General features: G+C 46.6%; 1 protein-coding gene across 1 annotated transcript in view; it reads right to left on the bottom strand.

Moving 5' to 3' along the window:
* Window positions 1-19814, bottom strand: part of LOC126524633 (neprilysin-1-like) — a 41630-nt gene that overhangs the window by 14364 nt on the left and 7452 nt on the right. The window contains exons 4-19 of the mRNA XM_055067401.2: window positions 19152-19193; window positions 17805-17926; window positions 17057-17137; window positions 15533-15694; window positions 12297-12383; window positions 11753-11955; window positions 7208-7390; window positions 5850-5936; window positions 5574-5704; window positions 4680-4911; window positions 3591-3689; window positions 3377-3454; window positions 2438-2550; window positions 1468-1526; window positions 1286-1337; window positions 506-573 (exon numbers count right to left, since the gene is read on the bottom strand). Coding sequence (XP_054923376.1) covers window positions 506-573; window positions 1286-1337; window positions 1468-1526; window positions 2438-2550; window positions 3377-3454; window positions 3591-3689; window positions 4680-4911; window positions 5574-5704; window positions 5850-5936; window positions 7208-7390; window positions 11753-11955; window positions 12297-12383; window positions 15533-15694; window positions 17057-17137; window positions 17805-17926; window positions 19152-19193 — 1799 coding nt within the window. The remainder of the gene's footprint in view (window positions 1-505; window positions 574-1285; window positions 1338-1467; window positions 1527-2437; window positions 2551-3376; window positions 3455-3590; window positions 3690-4679; window positions 4912-5573; window positions 5705-5849; window positions 5937-7207; window positions 7391-11752; window positions 11956-12296; window positions 12384-15532; window positions 15695-17056; window positions 17138-17804; window positions 17927-19151; window positions 19194-19814) is intronic.

Raw genomic sequence — 19814 nt, 5'->3', positions numbered from 1 at the left:
ATACATCAATATATTTTTCTGCATTAAAGGGACCCTTAAGGCACAACTAAATTGAGCTGTAATATTATAACTTAGCGTTATACATGACCACAAAAGCCAATCTTACATTGATCATACGCTCGGTAAGCCAGAAAAGACGCAAAGGCTAAACACATGTGGTCACGCCAGTTTTGAAGTCCCTGCACCAGTGTGTAGGGACGAAAAATTGCTACATTGTGTTCTGATGGAATCGAATACCCGAACAAGCGAGTTTCCAGAACTCTGCGAACATGCTTTAAACATTAGAAAATACTTCAAAAATCCATGAAGGCACGCCGACATATCGGCGACGGGATTGTGCCACTTAATCGAAGCATTCGAGGTTCGGACTTATTTTTATACTGGTAATCGACCTCTTCCTGCGAAGTTAACGAGAATTGACTTTTGTAAGAGTACCTTATTAGACTAAACTGATTCAGTGTTTCTTGTTAAAAGTGTACCCTTTATGGCAAAAGCGTGGCCTCACCTTGCTCCCCGAAGCCGAACGTCAGCTGCTGCCCCATGATGGTTCCGAGGGCGCCGAAATTGATCGGTCTGTCCAGAGAGGCAAGGATAAAAATCGCACGAATTTGTAAGCCGCGTGCCAGTAATAACATCAGCGAAAGGAAACACTTTCGTTGTTTCTCCCCGTTAACTCGTGTAGCATGCAATAACCCACGTCATGGAACAGCTATAGTAGCAGCTCGAGCTGGCTGAGCGACGGCAATTACTACGCCAAGCAAAGCTGCCTCGCTAAACAGGGTTCGTGCGAACGCATGACGCGAGCTACTTGGGATGACTTTGTCAGAGACAGTCGACCTGCACTCGTCGGGCCCATGTATACAGGAATAATTTCTTCTTACTGCTCCCTAACTGAATGATCGTGTTCTTGCACTAGCCATCCACGTTGCTTGAAGGCTTTTATTGAGAGCGAGAAAGGGGAAGAGGAGGAGGAGGAAATAGTATGTTCTTAGTTTGAAAAAAGAGACTGAGGCGCGAGTTCCGGTTTTTCTGGTAGGCTCATGCCTCCTGGCCGAGTACGCTGTTTTTTACATGCTGCACCCTGAGCGGAAACTAATTTTCGAACGGTCGAGGAAGCACAACAAGATTAAAGAAAAAAAAAAGAAGGGGCAAAGTTTGAAGGGGTGGAGGTGGAGGAAGCGAGGAGGGCAAAGATGGAGAGGACATTTTTTTTTTGTGTGTGTGAACTGGGAAGCAATCAGCAAGTGTTACGTCTGGGAAAATCGAGAAAATATTTTACACTTACGGGGCCATGTCCAGTAGAAAAAACGGGTACTGAATGTAGTCGACTGGGAGAACTAGAAAGAAGACGAGAAATGAAAACCAATTTAAGTGGAGCGTTTTAAACTGGACACAGGGCTCACGAGACCGTTCCATACGAGCTAGCGAAAGAAAAAAGAGGTGCAACGAGTAACTGATAGTACGGACGCATATAGTTTCCCAGTAGGCTGTAGTGCATCGCGGTAAACGGGTAGGCTGGAATCCACCTGCAAGGAGACCAATGGCGACATCCAGAGTCTGTAGCAAGAAACGACAACAGCATCTTTTACAGAGCACGGACAAAACAATAAACAATGTGCTTCACGCCATCAATTGTAATCGGCGTTCGCTCAAGTCGCAGAGTGCTACAGCTTGTGTTCATGTAGCCAGCGGCAACAGCGTCTGCCACTGTTTCTGATCCTTTAGCGATTAGACATCTGTGAAAATTTTTCTTTTTTGCAGCGCACCGCTACATGGTATCTTTATGGCTCCTGCATTAACCACTCAACTAATTTTCCTGCACAAACTACGTGCTCGAGATTCTAAATACGCGTTGGATTTGGCACCAAGCTAATCACTGCATCTTTGTTGCTGCTGGTAGTCGCTTCTGCTAATTGCCATGTTAACTGTTGCAACACAAATAGTTAATAGACGGCTTTTCCGTCGATTGATCTGTAAGAAAGAACGGAGGCGAAATTTTCGCGTGGGAACTCCATATACAGAAAGTGGATACTGGAATGCTATCTATTTGTCACGTATACTAGAGCTGTAAGAATGACAAAAGAAAGAAAGGAAAAACAACGCATACTCTACTTACTAGAATTTGTGCATGCATATAACTCATGGTGTAAAATTGCAGACTGAAATTGTACGTATCTGTAATTATTCCATGCCACGCAGCGACGACTCTTTTAGCTTATTGTTCTTTGCAGGCGCATTTGCATTTGTGCACTCCCCGCGCACTGAGGTATAATGAATGCCTGTTGAACGCCACGTTAACCATGCAAAAGAAAACCCCACTCGAGTGTTCTATTCAGGAGGATGAGATTAAAATCGGTCTTAATAAACCGCTGGGAGAACTATCGCCGCCAAAGCATCGAAGTAAGACCACGTGGACAAACACGCACGCGCCACTCACCCGAAGTCCTCGGCCTTCTTGAAGCGACGTAGGCGGGCGAACATGATGCGGTTGTAAATCTTGAGCGTGCGCAGGAGGCTGAGGAAGAACTCCTCCTTGCGCAGATCCGGGACCTGCGTATATTAGAAGGCAAAGCGAATGAGCGGAAGGAATACAGAAGACGGAGCGGGTGCCACTGACTGGGCTTCGAAAGATAGCTGCGCGGAGCGCGAGCAAACTTAGCGCAAACAGGGCACACATTTCGTAAGCTACACCGACGCAACGTGCTGACAGCTCCAGTGATGTGCAGCGCAACAATTTGTCCTAGTATTTCGTTGTATTTCATTGCTACTCGGCGGCCAGGCGCGCGTTAGAGCGCGGGCGTTGGTCACGATCGAATCTAAGAATAGATAAGCGAAATTTCTTCATGGTGTGCTGGCAACTGTGCCGTTGATGCAAAGACGGCGACAGTAAAGGAAAGGCAATGTTGTGCTTCCGGCAGAGTTCCTGCTCCTTTAGCTTCGCATATTTGTTTAAGTCCTGGCGTGGTGAAACCGACGTTTGTAGTACTTTAGCCACTGATTGATTCGCCATTATGGCCGCGACGTATGACGACGGCCCGCTTATTAAGTTAATAAAGTCAGAAACGGAACATTTTGTAATGTTCCGCGGCTGCTCACACTGCATGCACTCGCGGCATGCAAGGCCCCGCGAGTGAATGAAGATATTGCGGGCGCATAACTACGAAGTCATGGGCTTCAACGTCGCAAATTTGCACAAAGGGTTATGGAGAACGCTTCAGTGGAGGGCTCCGGATTCATTTTTAACCACGTGGGGTTTCTTTGGCGTCCTTTGCCGGGAGCAATAATATTCACTTAAAGAAAAGGGAATTGAACTCAGTCTTGATGCTCGCCTCAGTACTCGCGCTTTCTTGCCTACGTGCCTTAATCGAGTACTCACGTCCTTATAGTACTCGTCCAGGTCTCGGTCGCTCTTGATCCAGGGAGGGAAGCCGATGTTCATCTGCAGGTGGTGCAGCTGGCCAGCAAAAAAAAAAAGGACAACAGCATCAGCTTATGAGTCAATGCCTAGGATCCTTCGAAATGGTTTCGCCAGTGCAGTACTCCGTTGTGCTGAGCCAATACTCGTGGCCGTGGCATAGTCGCGCACGTACCTTCTGCCTCGCCCTCTCCTTGGTGTCCGAGTCCATCCAGGTGTTCAGGTCGATGAGCACGGCAAAGGCGTCTCGCAGCTCCTCAGCCATGTCGTAGAGCTGCGAACGAGCACAGACGATCAAGACCCATGTCGTGCGAAAACAACACATGGCGCTTCGTTTTGCAGGCTTCCTGTGAACTGTCCAAGGAAATAAGACATCGAAGCACCGTAGCAGCCCCCGGAGAAGAACGCCCCTCCTCCCTCGCCTCACTCCTCTGCGTCGCGCGCCACAGGAGAGGGCACGCATCCGGGCCACGTTCCTCGCTCGCGCAAGCGAAATGGAACCGCGTTCGCCGGCTCACCCTCACACGCTTTCACTCATACGGAACCTCATGGCGACGGCGACGGCAGAATTGTGCCTGAAGTGTCCATATATTTGCTACCGCAATAATAACTTTAGTGCGGAGAAAGGTGAGAATATGAGTGAGCGTCTGTCTACAGTGCCAATCACGCGCGGACACGACCGTGGAGCAGCCGTGGCACGACGTACATATATAGCGTTGAAGACGGCGCAAAACAAGGAACAGGTAGGATAGCGGGAAATGTGCTCGTGGTTTGACGTCTTGTGCGTAGTCATGTGGTTGTTCTCTGCAAATTGTAAAACCGCGCGTAAGCTTTTGTTAAGATGATCATGTTCATGTATTTTTAGGTAGGCTCTTCGTCCTACATATACAAGGGTAATACGTGGCCTAAATGCGAGTTTACCCCTAAAAAAAGCTTTTGTTTTTGATGCTGGATATTGGTATTGGTAATTTGCCTAGCTCCTCCTTATATGAGGCTTAATGTGAAACCCAATGTCTTAAAAGTAAAATATACAGGAGCTGAGAATGTTCAACTGCGGCGTTGGATTTCACGTTACAGCGTTTATGTCATGACGCCTAGCGCTGAGGCGCATATTTTCCCTTACAGATAACATCGTTACTCCCTAATCACTTGAAAAATAAGCAAGATTATTCAAGCCAGCACGGCTCTCCCCGATACTTGCCGTCGAAAGCTAACCCCGATAGAGAGACGCGCCTTTGCGAATGTTGCCACGAAGCGTGCGCACCTTCCTGTATCGCTCGGCGGGCCTCGAGATGTGCCGGTCGAAGTAGAGCCGGCCCACGGCGAAGTGCAGCAGGCGCGAGGTGAGGCGCACGCACTCCCTCGGGATCTCGCCGACGTCCTGCAGCAGGTACCGGTACCGGTCGAAGCGGAACCGCGCTCGTCGGAACCGCTCGGTGGTGTGCTGGCCCATCGTTTGCACGATGCGCCAGCCCAGGTAGTTGGCCACCGCCGAGCTGAGGGCGCGTGCGCGGTAAAAGAAAAGTCAGGGTGCGCCAGCGAGGGTTCCAACACTGCCGTACAGATACACCTGTAGACAGGCTCCAAGTTCGCAAACAAACAGGTGGAAAGAAACACGGGCGATTAATGTGACACTCTTGCAGTATATGCAGTATAGGCGGTAACCTGGCTTCATCGCCATTACTGTGATCCCCTCCTCATGCTTGCACTCTCGCTGAGTTACTGGTTTGCATGCGCTTTTAAACGCTGCCGGAACGCTCTGAGACGACTAGTAATATATGTCAGCGCCTACAAAAAGTGAAAACTTAGCTGATGCAGTCTCTTAAGCTTGTCTTCTTGCGTACAAGGGGCCTTCATGCGGTGGTTGTCGCCGCTGTACTCACGGGACACGACCGAACTTTGCAACTTTCGATTATACAGAAAATTCAACTTTACAAACACGAGCGCTTTAAGTGCTCGAAAAGCGCTGACACAGCCCAAGGAAAAGCGTTATTAAGCAGACCATTTGCACACAGGCAATACGTATCCTCGCATACTAACTAAAGCGTGTTGTTTCGTTTTTTTTTCCTAAAACACGCGTACGATGAAAAGTTAAACAGAAAAAAGTTGCGGCGGATGGGGAGTTAACCACGATTGGAAATATGGACGTGGTTCTTGCCTGGGAACCTCCTTGAGCAGTCGTGAGAGCCTCTTGAGATAGAGCGGATTGAGCACGACCACGTGGTCGGTCAGATCCATGGATACGCCCACGTCACGAATGACGGTGTTGATCAGGAACGTCCACTGGATCTGGGGTGCACAGTATGTACTATTGAGAAGCCCCGGAAATAAGTGCGCTTGTCTGTTGCGCAACATCATGGTGGCTACCATATGGCGTGCCTTGCTGACATTGCGTCGGCAGGAAGAGGGTGATTTCAAGGAAGCCACATCTCACCTCTGGTATGGCTCCTTCTAAGGTCCGCAGGCTCATGAGGTTGTAGACTCTTTTTGGGTTGTGCATAGCCTCCGGTGGCTCCATAATCTGTGTTAACAGCAGGTTGACTCAGAAGCGAATCTCTATGCGACATACTAAGTTTGCGTCGCTGAAACAGCTGGCTATACATATCCTATAAACTGAGCGATGCGAATAACTTGTGGCACGCGCTCAAGTCACACAAATGTTTTGCTTTCTGAATCGGCTTACTTTTTATCACTCCATCCCCGAAATCAGTCCAGTTTACTATTTCATTATTTTCACGACCGGCCCACTTTACTCGATGAGAAGCAGATCGAGCAGATGCGCTTGCCCTTTTCTTGACGTCACGGGATACAGAATGAATAGCGACTGTGGATCTGTCTACCGTCCTGTGAACAGTCAAACACAAGTCAGATGGCAATGTTATAAGTTTTCGCTAAGCATCGCTGCACAACCTAGGTAGACGAGCAGAACTCCGTGGTCGTGAACCAGATATTGAGGCGAATGTTTCTTAGATAGGCATGGCGCTATTCTTCTGCTTATCGTAAGCAATGTTCCTTTCAGATATAGAATTGAACAGGCTCTTTAATAACCGATATGCCTGAAAGATGCTAATGCTATGATTGAGAACTGTTTACCCATTATTTCTGCTTACGTTCTTCTTGCGTTTAGAAACGTCAACACATAAAAGAGAAAATAGTTGTACAGTTGAATCTTCGAACCTATTCCATGTGAGGACAGGCTCCTACTTTTGACTTGTACTGCCCAATTCTACCTAATTCAGTTTACGTGCTTTTGACTTGTACTGCCCAACCTACCCAATTCAGTTTACAAGAGGCGAAACAGACCACTCTTGTTTAATCAGTGACGGATTAAGACAAAGTACCGTCATTCGCTCCATTATCTGGGCCCATGTTTTTCTAAAATGTCGCCTGAAAATGCCGCTTGCGGTTCTGCCTCGTTTGGGTTTTCGCGCCGTTACCGAACGGTTGACTATCATGCAATGGCGGTGCACGCAACGCCGTACACCGCGAGGAGTTCTCGTTCGCAAGGGCATTCCGGTCTACACAGGCTGTTTTGTTTGTTTGACGTATGTTCTCCAGGGCCCAGGATCCCGAAGTCCGTCCTCAACCCCTACATCTGGTGGCAGCGGTGGGATTCGCTGTGGTCTGGGGAACTCGAAGTAGGCTCAGGAAACAGCCCCATATCTAACAGCTCGTCCTCGCCCTGGATGTTCTGAATGGCCGGTGAACTCAATTCGCTGGCCATGAGGAAGGCTGAAAGAACAGCCCCATATCTAACAAGGCTCGTCGCGAGCGAGCGTGCGCGTCACTCACGGCGGCCAGCTTGGCCTCGAAGGCGACGATCTCGTTGACGACGTCGGCTGCCGCGACGCTGGCGCCCATCAGCAGCGCGCAGCGGTAAATGTAGATCTTGTACCGGTGCAGGATGCGGAAGAAGGGCGACCGGAAGCGGCCGCGAAGCACCATGGGCTCCACGCCGAACGACGGCTGCCCGATCTGCGTGTACAGGGCGCGAGAGAGAAAGGCACGAAGTTACCGGTCAGCACGCACATGTCTCAAAGGCGCAAGCGGGCGTGCAAGCGCATTGTGAACTAGAATCAAAACCTTTAGATGAAAGCTGTCGGAGTTCCCTACGTGATTTGGCAGAGTTTCACCGCGGCTTTACAAGAGAACTTATGGAAGTCTGCTCTAACTGTTTGCATTACTTGATTCACTGCGGTTTTATTGTCCATCTGGCAGAGTTTTGGACGCTTAGTGGCTAGCAGACGAGAAAAAGAAACAATGGCCGCTCGCCGCCATCACAATGGGGGCTCGACTGATTGCACCGCGTTCGCTTGAGCGCAGCCTCTCCGTTAAGTCTTGTCTCGCCGGTGTGGAATACTGAGCAGTATGTGTACGGTTCTCGGTAGACCAAGCGTCTCACGTTTTCTTCGATATTCCTTCGGTAGCTCCATTACGTGCCCAAAGTAGGCATTCGATTGCAGCCAACATTCCTTTGCGTTTCTTCATTTTGGTGCCACCGCCCCACAAGAGGAAAAAAAAAAATACATTGTTACGGCGCAGCGAATTGTCGCATGGTGAAAGTTCGATTTTGTTACTTCTTTTGCGGAAGATAATGGGCCACGGGACGCTTCAGTTGCCGAATACTCTTATTATATTATTCCGATACCAATTATATGGACACGCCAGGCGCATTCCTGCCGTTGCGAAGGGCGACGGCAGTCCAAGGGCGACAACATCGTGACCGAGCGCCGCATGCTGTATGTACGAGCCTAAGGGAGGGGGGGGAGGGGGCTTGAATCGGTGAGCCGACGGTGGTGACTCAGACTTGCGTGTGCAAAGGAGAAAAGCGGGGAGCAAGCGCGTCGCGCGCTATACATTGGGGGGAATGGATGGAATGGGGGCGGGTTCTAGGATTCTGTGAATCTGTGATTTTGCAACATGTTTATTTGCCTTGTTTTACGCATTATATACAGTGACTTTTTCTTAGATACGTAGATTTATTGGAGACTTATACGTATATTTAAATATCTTGTTGCGAGGTTTTGTGTATACGTGCATTGCACTTTGTTTGAAATGACACTTTTTGCCCTTGATCAAACTATCTTCGCATTTGTACATTCCACTGTATCTTCGCATTTCTAATGTACGAGGGCGAATCAAATGATAGTGAGCCTACCCACCCCGCGCAATAATGGTTCGGTTCATTATCTGCGAGGCATGCGCAAAACAGAGAGGCATCTCTCATTTACAAAAGTGATACGCAGGTGTGAGGATAAAGGTTCTTTAAGGCTTTTATACACTGGGTTGTGCATGGTTGTGTGACATAAATGACACTACAAAAGTTGAACAGCGTGTTGCCGTGCAGTTTTTGACAGCTGAAGACATTTCCCAAAAAGAAATTAGTCGCCGTATGGTACACTGAACATTGCATTTCATTGTCCACTGTGAAGTGTTGGAGCAAACGGCTCAAAGAAAGACGTGAAAGTTGCAAAGACGATCCAAGACCGGGCCAAAGCCATCGTGCAATCACCTCCATCAAAATTGCAAAGGTTGATCAGCTGATCAGACAAGAACGGAGGATAAGCATTGATGAACTTGCGGAGCGTGTGAACATCAATCACGGTTCGGTTCACGCCATAATTCATAAAATCTCGGTTATCGGCTCTTGTGTGCGCAATGAATGTCCAAGATTTTGAACCACCGCCAGAAGACGGAGAAGTTCGGCACTGCCTTGACTTACCTGATGCGGTATCACAATGAGGGTGACGACTTCTTTTCTGCAATTGTGATCGGGGACGAACCATGGTGCCACTACCACGAGCCTGACACACGACGGCAAAGCTTCCAGTAGAAACATTCGAATTCACCACGCCCAAAGAAAGCAAAGGCCGTCATTTCGGCCGGAATAGTATGGACTTTTCTTTCGGTCGTCAGGGGCCATTACTGATAGAATTTGCTAAATCTTGAGAGACTATCGATTGATTCCGATATGGTGAAACGCCGGAACGGCTGCGTGTCGCAATCAAGAACAAACGACGTGAAAAATTGAGTGATGGTGTCATCTTGCTCCACGACAATGCCCGTCGCCACCTCGCTGATGTGGTTAATACAAAACTGGTAAAGTTCAAATGGAAAACGCTGTAACATCCGCCATGCAGCTCAGACCTGTCGCCTTGCGAGTTCCACATTTTGGGGCAACCGAAAAAACAGCTCAAGGGAACCAGATTCGTGTAGGACGATGACGTGAAAGAGTCAGCTACAGACTTTTTGAAACAGCCACCCAAGGAGGTTTATGAGACGGGAATCATGCGACTCATTAGTCAATAGGACAAACGTCTAAATGCTCATGGACACTCTACTTTTAAGTGAAGTACCCCCTTTGTCATATATTCGAATTGGCTCACTTTTATTTGACTTGCCCTCGTACATTTTGCAGAACTCCCGCTTTTTATACGTGCTCTCTGTTGCGACTATAATATCAGTGCAATTACTCACGATACACGACCGGTGACTGCTGCTACTGCGTAATACATTGGAACAAATGACAGCATCATTGAAATTTTTCACTGGCCGTTGCATATGTACAAGACTGTAAACACGGTTCTTGAATGACAAAGATATATGACAAAGAATGACATTAACATATTTGTCCGCAACTTGTTCATTTCATGGCCTTTACATTTTTCATATCAACGGTATGCACTGCTTTGCTAGATTCGAAATGGTATAGTTGTAAAGTTCGCGTGATGTATTCTTTACTTATTAAATAGACAAAAACGTGGAAGCATTGATAGTTATTTTGGGCAAAATGTTTGGCACATACGAGTATATTATTTTATGAAACAATACATATCTTGCTTGTTTTGACAGTGCGTAGCGTTCAACAATTCGTTTGCAGCATCTTTAGCAATAGCAATGCAATTATTATTCATGTATTTGATCCCTCGACAAATTCTTTAAGAGGAAGCTTTAGCTCGGGCCCAACTCCAACGCCGCCTATTCAAATACATGTAAAACGCAGACACGCTTTTCTGAGGTAACCCCTGGATTGCTTTGAATCAAATTTGTTCCATTTAAGAGAGAAAGTTATATTCTAGTGTCTGTTGGAAGCGGAATTTCGATTTAGGGACTGAATTTTGTTCGAAAAATTAGAAAGTTTGAAAGAAATAGAAGTACAACGTTTACAATCTAATAGATCTGCATCAACAGACATTGCGGTTCTGTAAACAGCAAAGCCGACGAATTTCGTATGTCAATTTGTACCTTACGTGAATTGGTTACGTTGTGTACAAGGGTACTGCAAAAGCCGTATTTCCATAATACTAAATTCATTTGAGATTCATGTGTAACATATCAATTTTGTCCACTGTAGATGTACTGTTAGATGAAACTCACAGAATTATGATATCATATCATTTTTATTTCTAAACTTGATAATTTCGTTTTCTGAAAATGTGCGATTTTGGCCAATCTTTAATAAAGAATTGACAATGTAAATGAAACTTTTTGTTTTAAATGCAACAATGAAAGTTTTTCTTTTAAATGCAACAAAGCTCTTCAAATTTGGTGCAGCGGTTGCCGAGAAGAACGAATTCCTCTTCTACATTTATTTAGATCGCAGCACCCGAGCTAAATTTGCAGGGACAACATGGCCACAATTTGTACAGGACCGGGGTAGTTGAAGTATGTGAGAGGCCTTTGCCCTGCAGTGGGCGTATCCAGGCTGATGATGACGATGATGATGATGAGCCGAGTTGCAACTTGAGCCCCCCCTCCCCCCCCCCCCCCTCCCGAACGAAATTTCTGGCTACGCCACTGCTCACAAATGATACGCATAACAAGCAAAATTCACTTCGATCCAGCCCAATACAGACCCATGAACTGCCAAAATAAGTCGCTATGAGCAGTATACGTGCAAAAAAAAAGGTAGGGTATACCAGCCCAGAAAAAGTCTCATAAACCATATGACACACAGTGAGCAAAAAATAAAAAAGAATGCATAGCAATTAGGGTAAGTTAATCAAGAACTAAGATCATTTTTTAATGTTCATGTGGTCTTACACTCTTATTTCTAAGGGCAACAAGTTCCAAATGAAATGAGAGAAAAAATTAAATATGAGTATGAATCTCATCAGGTATCATGCACTCTTTAGTAAGACTGAATTCATTTTTGATAAAGGCTGTCAAATTGTACTTTGCTGCAGTTATCGCATTTGCGTCGACAACCTTTTCTCTCAGTCTTGTCAAAGGAGATGGCGGTCGGAGGTGCAGCTACTGAGAGTTTCTGCTCCCTCGCTCCCCTTTCTCCAACACACGTATTCACGCGCGCAGGACGGACAGGCTACTTGAACTCACGTAGACTAGGTATCTGTCGCTGTTGTGGTAGTCGATCCCGACGCGGAGCGAAAGGATTGCGTCCAGGCCCAACTCTCGGATGACGTTGCCCAGGATGAAGAAGGTTCGGAACACCGCCGTCCGGTTCAGAGTGGGCCAGCGTCCGAGATCGAAGTACTTGATGAGGTCTTCCAGGGGCTTGACACCCCTGCTGTTGCGGAGGTCTGCATCGAGGTTGCATGTACCGGCACGTTGCCATCATAAAGCTGTGGCTGTTCGTAAAAAGTGCCAGTGCTGAGCCTATAGACATGTATGCGCGGGGTACTCGATAGACGTTGATCGTGGCCGCAGAGCTAGAAACTGCCGAGATGTCACATTTCGAGAGCGATCAGTGTGACTGATTATATCCTTAAACTGGTGAGTTTGCCAACGCGGAATTTGAGACCATATGTGTGCAGATTCTTGATGGCGTGGGCGAAAAATGAGCAACATAGGGGTTGCGCCTCGGTGATAAGACGTGGACGTGCTCCGAGTGAAAGGAATGTAGAGGCGAGGAGGAACTCACCGATGTTGATGCAGCCTTGGTAGAGAGCGGAGGCCTTCTGCGTGGCCGTCTGGTCGCGGTACGATATCACTGTGTTGTTCAGGATTTCTGCGTATGACGAGTGAGCGCACATTCTGTACATAAAAGCTGAGTGCACAAAACCCCGTTCGTTAGTCTGACGTTTTCGCGTTGAATACCGAGTGTTTCAAAAGTTAAGCAGAGTTGACAATAACTGATTTGATACCCTGCAGGGGAAAATAAGGGACGAGTTTTGGAGTGCATTGAACAATTCCAGTACGTACAGGGGAAATGAGCACCAGGGGTTCCACGTCGTCGCCTGACCGGAAGCCGGAGAGTTGCAGTCACAACGAAGTGGCACCAGTTACTGAGCGAATACTGAGCAGATAAGTTCTGCTTAACAGCTTTCAGTCATTAACTAAGGATGCCTCACTAAGGATCCCTAAGGATAACACTTATACGTAAAATGTAAGGGTGAAAACTGCATCAGTTGGCGACACTTTGTTCTTTACGAGAGGTGTCATACCATTGTTGTCACACCAGCAGCGCCCGTGACTTTATGGAGTAGTTCTACGTGAATCGCAGCCATTTGTAGTAGTTAGAGAAAATTAAGCAAGCGAAAACACATCAGCAACTTAACTGTTATGTTTAAATGAAAGCTGCAAATTGTAAGGTAAAGTGTAAATGAAAGTGGGTGAAAAGTTAACTCGAAGGTGGCGGCAGCGGAACCCACACCTTCCGCATTGCGAGTGTAGTGCTTTACCAGTTGAGCTACCGCGGCGGGCATCCTCACGTCCGATTTCTTGAGCATTTTGCGTTACGTGTGCAAGATCGCCTTATGAGTGACGCTGGCTAAGAATTTTAGGGCTAATCAGTGTGTTCATAAGGTTTATTTATTTATTTATTTATTTTATTTATTGAATACCTGCATCGCCTTGGAAGGCATCACAGCAGGGGGTACATACATATATTCATCAATTGACACTTATTTCAACACACAAAGCGCGGTAAAGCTTTTCATTACATTGTATACCAAGAATATTTGACGGGAGAGCATTCCAGCATTCCACTCCCTAGCGGTCCTATGAAAAAAATTCATAACGCAAGGTGTCACCTTTAAAAGGAAATTCATGGAGTTTCAAGGCATGGTCTCTTCTACGTGAAATATACGATGGTAACGTAATATTTTGTTCCTGTCAATGCCTGTTTTAGAATAGTAAACACTGAAAAAATTTGAGTCTGAGGCACTTTCTTCTGTCCTTTAGATCTTGCCAATGAAGTCTGCGCTTGCCTTCGGTAATACTGAGGTTTTTGTCGTAATTCCCAAGAACGAATCGAACCACCCTATCTTGAATTTTTTCAAGTAAGTCGACTAACTGACACGTTTAAGGATCCCAGCAGATACAAGCGTACTCAAGTACCGAACGTACGAGAGTAAAATACAGCCGTTCTTTCAATTTACTAGGTAATTGGCCAAAATTTTGACGGAGGAAGCCCAACTTTCGTGCCGCCTTCCTTCTTACCTCCTGTACATGCCTGTTCCACTTTAAATCCGAGGTAAACCAAACTCCCAAGTATTTACATTCCGTAACCCTGCTTAGAGAGTAACGCTATATAATTTGTACTCGTATGTATGTCGTACTAACATGTTTCATTGTAAAGGTGATGTTTAAACATTTTGAAACGTTAAGTGACATTTCCCATTTCGCACACCAAGTTGAAAGTTTATCTAAATCACTCTAAAAATCACAATCACTATCAATAACCCTATATACTACGCAGTCGTCTGCAAACATTCTTTAGGATGACGTAACAGCACTATTGATATCATTTATATATAACAAAAATAAGAGGGGCCCCAAGACAGAGCCTTGGGGTACTCCAGAGGTCACTGCAGCAAGATCAGAGGAGATGCCATTGAGAACAACAGACTGTTGTCTGTGTGAAAGATATTCAGATATCCATGCAATTACCTTTTTGTACAGCTTGTAGGCGTGTAATGTGCTAATAAGTAGGTAATGAGCCACCACGTCAAATGCTTTATGAAAATCTAGAAAGATGCAATCAATTATCTGCCTTTTGTGTATTGCTTGGGCCAAATCGTGAGTGAATTCTACAAGCTGCGTAGTACACGAGAAACCCTGCCGAAATCCATGTTGGTTTGCATTTAATAGATTATGTTTAACTAGATGTGACATAGTACAACTACATATAACGTGTTCTATTATTTTACATGTAATACTAGTCAAGGACACTGGCCTGTAGTTCTCAATGCAGTTTTTAGGCCCACATTTGTATACAGGGACAACATTTGCCAATTTCCAGTCGGTAGGTACGGCACCCATGTCTAAAAATTTTTGGAAAAGACGGCATAAATACAGGCATAACGATTCACAACAACTACTAAGCATTGCTGCTTCTATATCGTCTGGTCCATTCGCCTTTCTGGGAGAATTCATTGCATAATAGCTTGCGTACACCTTCCAAAGCAAACTCAACTTCGGTCATTTCTTCATTGCATAGCGAAAAATCGAGATTTACAACCCGAAACTGGCGATTACTAAATATGTAAGAAAACTAACTACCAAATGCTTCAACTTTGCACTTGTCATCATCGAGTACCGTGCCTAAGTATTCAAGAGGAGGGACAGAATTGTCGTTGTGTCCATTACGCCGAATATACTTCCGAAATTATTTGGTATCTTCTACCAACCGTTCCCGAAGACGAGCAAAATAAGATTCCTTAGCCGATTTGGCTGAATTCTTTGGCTGAAAGGTTGTGACTTACAAAAAGTTAGCCCCTCGGACCCCAATGTTATGCGCTTGGTGTATAGCGGGGGCCTCAAATTAGTGTCAAATTATCAGGCAGCTTTTTTTTTCTTCTTCGTCTTCGCAGCAGCTGCAGCAGCCGCCTGTTATTATGACCCCTGCAGGACACGGCCTCTTCCAGCGATCTCCAATTATCCGTCTTACCAGTCTCTAATTTGGCATTCTTGATGCCCCGAGGTACAGCACACATGGGTTCATCGGCTAATTGCCAGCACCTAAGCTCACATAGCACGCGACGCCTATACGATCAAGAAGGACGTTCCGCAAGCGCAGGGTCGGCCGCGAACGGCGCCGGACAACGCTCCCAGAGCTAATCCCAGGAGAGTCTGGTCCACAAACAAACTGGCTCACAGACGTAGTATACGCATGAACTCCCGCGGTACACCGTCGGCGTATACAGCCGCGCTCACCGCTGATCTCGTTCTCCACGCGGCGGTGCACGTCGGACAGGCTGCTGTAGACCACATCCTCGTGAGGCACGCGAGCCGCCTTCATCCAACCGCCGCAGATGAACTCGTAGAAGTCCTCGCAGGGCTCCATGAACGAGATCAGGCTAGAGCGCATCATGGAGCCTGCGTGATGGTCACACACGTGAAGGCGACAGGCGAAGCAGCGCAGATGTCAGGCGTGGGTTTCATTACAGTGTGCGAGGGCGCCGCCAATGCCTATCTCTATGGGAAGAATAATGGAGCTCGAAGAGGGGTCTGGCCTGCGCATGGAGTCCTTGTTTTCAGAGTCTTATTTGTGCGTGCATGCATGGTAGTGCAGCCAGTGTCTAATAAATCATTTGCTGAATATAGCACTTGTGTTGCTGCTCTTCGGTCTATGTGGTATTGCACTATAAACATCCGAAAACGGCGCTCTGTCGAGAAGGAAGATGACGCCATCTTTACAGGAAATTACGTTCGCGGAATCGGGGATGATCAGTTAAGAAGGTCCGTGGCAAAGAAGAAGCTTTAAGCGTAACAAACGGGCATTTAACACGCGTTCGACTGTAGCTCTTTTTTTTTTTTTTTTTGCGGTGGCCATTTTTGCATCAGCGGATCCCTGTTAAGAAGTTATCGCTGGGCGCAAGGCGCCCCAAGGTATGTCGAAAAATTTCTGTATCTTGTCGCCTGTCTTATGAGGAAAGACGCGATCTCAGACCGCACTCTCACTAAAGGCAAACGATGAACCAATTTACATTGAATTTGTCCTGGAAACATCATCGATGGACCATGGTCCTCAAGCTTTAACACAAAATTACCGACCGAAATAGTCTGAGGGAAGCCATTCGAATGACTCGTGCATTGTGCACACCGTGAGCTATAGAAGGCTATGCGCAGTGCTCGGGTAGTGTTCCCGTTAAAAATAAAGGCGCATGCAGGGTCTAATCCACACGCGTGTTTACGGTCGGATACCTTTCTTTCTCGATCGAGTCAATCAGAAAGACAAGGCAGAGGTAGTAAGAAGACAACGAAGGGCAGAGGAGGGTAGGGCTAGACAGGCATGCGAAACGACGCCCATCCTGCTTCAGGGAATTCGCTACTTAACGAAAAGCACGATGTTAAAAGGGAAAAGTGACGATGGACCGTGGCATCAAATTGCAAAACGGGGTAGAGAATGTGGTGCATGCAGTGAATTTTGCTTTCTAGGCTTGCGGCGTGGTGAGACGGGCCTCTGAAGTGACGTGGCTATTTCCCTCACTTTAAGGAAACCTCAGCTGCTCGAAATTATACCGGGGTCCGACTGTACTACGGTGTGCCTCATAGTTTAATCGTTTTTTGACACGTTACACCCGAGAACTTAATTGATTTTATTTTCCCTGATTTGCCGAAGTACTCGCCCATTACGCCTGTTTCCGCCTATGGCAAGCAAGCGTGGAATGTAGGTGTCAGTGTTGGCGGATCGTCACGCCACAGAAATGAAAAGCGTCCAGGAGACGTCGCTCTCACCGTAGTCTCGGCAGTCTTCGGACTCGCAGGTCAGCGACACATTGCTGTACGGGTTGTATGGGCCTTCCACGCGCGGGCAATCTGCGGAGAGAAAGAAAGGAAGCAGGTTGTAAGACAGTGTTACGCCACTCTTCAACGATCTCACTCAGAGCAGCCCTGCTTTGTGGAAACACTGCTCGTCTGCTTGCTTCCGTACCGATACAAGAGCGGAATGTAACGCTACATGCCAACGGCAACGAGGTGTAGTGTAACGTGCCGTCTACTGTAGTACTTACGGTACGTTAGGGGTATCTACGGTGTAGGATGCCCATACGGCAAACTTCACGTACTGCTTGGAATGCTTTCTCCCCCCCCCCCCCCCCAATCTTGCGAAGTTCGCGAAGCATGCCAAAAGCTTTAACCATAATATATATATATATATATATATATATATATATATATATATATATATATATATATATATGGCACTTGTGGTGCCATGCTGTCTGCGTGCAAGATTACTCTATTTCGTGAAGATCTGGCAACCCATACCAGTAAGTGCTTCCTGATCGACTTTTTCTGGCAAAATTGCTAATAATTTTGCAAATTTTAGAGATGTACGCTGATTCCAGACCGCGCTAGCCTGAACGAGCGCAAACCACCCAAACCGCGAATGCGCAAGGCTATTTAGAACGTCTGACGGCAGAATGTGGAAGTGCGGAAGCATGCCCACGTGATCAGGATTTGAAGTACGACAGGGCGCACTCACCTTCTCGCCCGGAGAAACACTTGAGCAGTATGACGACCATGACGATAAGCGTGATGACGATCAGGACGGCCACGATGGTCACGCACGTGTTCAGAAAGCTGTCTGGCTGCGTCTGCACATCGCTGCATGGAGTTATAGCGGAATCAAAGCGGGGTGCGGTGCAGTCACCATGGCCTCCGAGATGGGAGGGGCGTATTTTCCAGTTTCAGAGGCAATCTCGAAGTCCAGCTGGGGACTTAAGATACCGCCAACCAGTGGCGTAGCTAGGTCGTCTGGCACCTGGGGCCCATAGGTCTTCTGTCACCCCCCCGTTTGTCGCCGGCGGAAAGAGGGGTGTAGCTAACAAGGTAGCTAAAAAAGATAGCTAACAAAAGATAGCTAGTAAAAAAGATAGCTAACAGAGCATTTGTCAATGTAGTTTTCTCGGCTCCGGATAAGCTTGGGAAGATGTGCAACATGGTTAATACCGATTTCGTTTCAAGAGAGAGTGCAACATCAAACAAAAATCAATTCGTCTCCTGTAAAGAGCGAGTTGTCTACGCCATTCCCTTGTCATGTGGCAGGCTTAAATGTCGGTCAAACGGGGAGATGCCTTTATGAACGCCTGACGGAGCACAAGAACAATGTGCATAATACTGTAAAAGGCCATCTTGGCATCCACTGTAGAGACTGCGACAGCAAGGCTTGCCACCCTGACTTCGCTCGAACACAAGTTTTAAGTAAAGATAGCTACCAACTAACGCGTGAAATCATCGCAGCAGCGCACATCGCCCGGTCAAAATACGCATGCGTCAGTAGCCCCTCGTTATCGATTACGTCCAAAGAACTGGCATTTTCAGCGGGGGGTATATGATGATTACAGTTATCTCCCTTTATCAGTGCGGCATGTATGATTGACTGTGAATATATGTATGTTTTTTGGTTTCTCTTGTTGGTTGGATCTGTGTTATGTATTCGTCGTTCCAAGCAATGAACTTCAGTTGCAAGTGAGCGCTCGTCCGTGTCGTGTCTCCCTCCTTGTCCCCGTCAAATCCGCGCTGTTCTGTTTCAAACATGGCTTACCAACTCGCTCAAACGTCCTTATTAGTGAATATGTCATTTTAGTATTAAAACTTCCACGCGTGAGTCTCCTCCATTCTTACGTGTGAATGAATGAATAAACGTAGAATCAATGTATGAGTGAGATAAATTTAACATTCAGGGCGGCCTGCCGGGAAACCGCAATGTCACGCCGTGGTAAATCGTCACGTTGGAGAGATTTATTGAAAGGAAAGAACAAGTGCATATAAGTGCTCCATACTACGACTTCCACACAAAACATGAACGTGAATGTGTTATATGACTTACAGGTGTCCACTTGTATGCCCCACGTCTCCGGTTCTTCCTTTGCTAGAAGGAAAGACGGACCCGCAATGGGTGGTTAGTTATTCGATGCAGAAAAATTCAACTCAGGCACTTCATGCCACTGCTAATTTATTGACGTACTAGCAGTACTCCGCAGAGCCGCGAAGCTAGTCTTTCCTCAAGTGGAATATGGCTTTTCGCAGCTTCGTTTCTTTAGCTCAGTACATTCGCATTAGTAAATAGCGCTTAATTAAGGCTTATGTCAGTAAGGAGTCAAGAACGTCCTCGAACTTGTCCGTAATGACATCATGGATTTCGACTTCCCACAGATGGGGATGGTAAATTGTCTATTAGTAACGAAGGACTAGGTTTTATTCCAAAGAAAGACACCACGTAACAAGTTAAATATATATATATATATATATATATATGTATCTGACGTGCCAAAAGGACTCAAATGCGAGAAAAAAACACATTGGAATCTGTGACGTCTGAATGACGTATGGCGATGAGACTCCGGCGCGGAAGCGAAACTTTCAATTCCTTTTCTCCGTTAATGACAACTAGATCATTTGCATCTAGTGAAAAACAAACATATAGTTTCGAAAGAGTTCACCAGTGTGAATTGATTTAGTGTTGCTTCTTTAGTGGCCCTTAAATGCAGCT

The sequence above is a fragment of the Dermacentor andersoni genome, chromosome 3 (genome assembly GCF_023375885.2).
Source record: "Dermacentor andersoni chromosome 3, qqDerAnde1_hic_scaffold, whole genome shotgun sequence".
Lineage (NCBI taxonomy): Eukaryota > Metazoa > Arthropoda > Arachnida > Ixodida > Ixodidae > Dermacentor > Dermacentor andersoni.
Note: the sequence above shows the minus strand (reverse complement) of the source record. Positions and strands in the feature narration are given on the sequence as shown.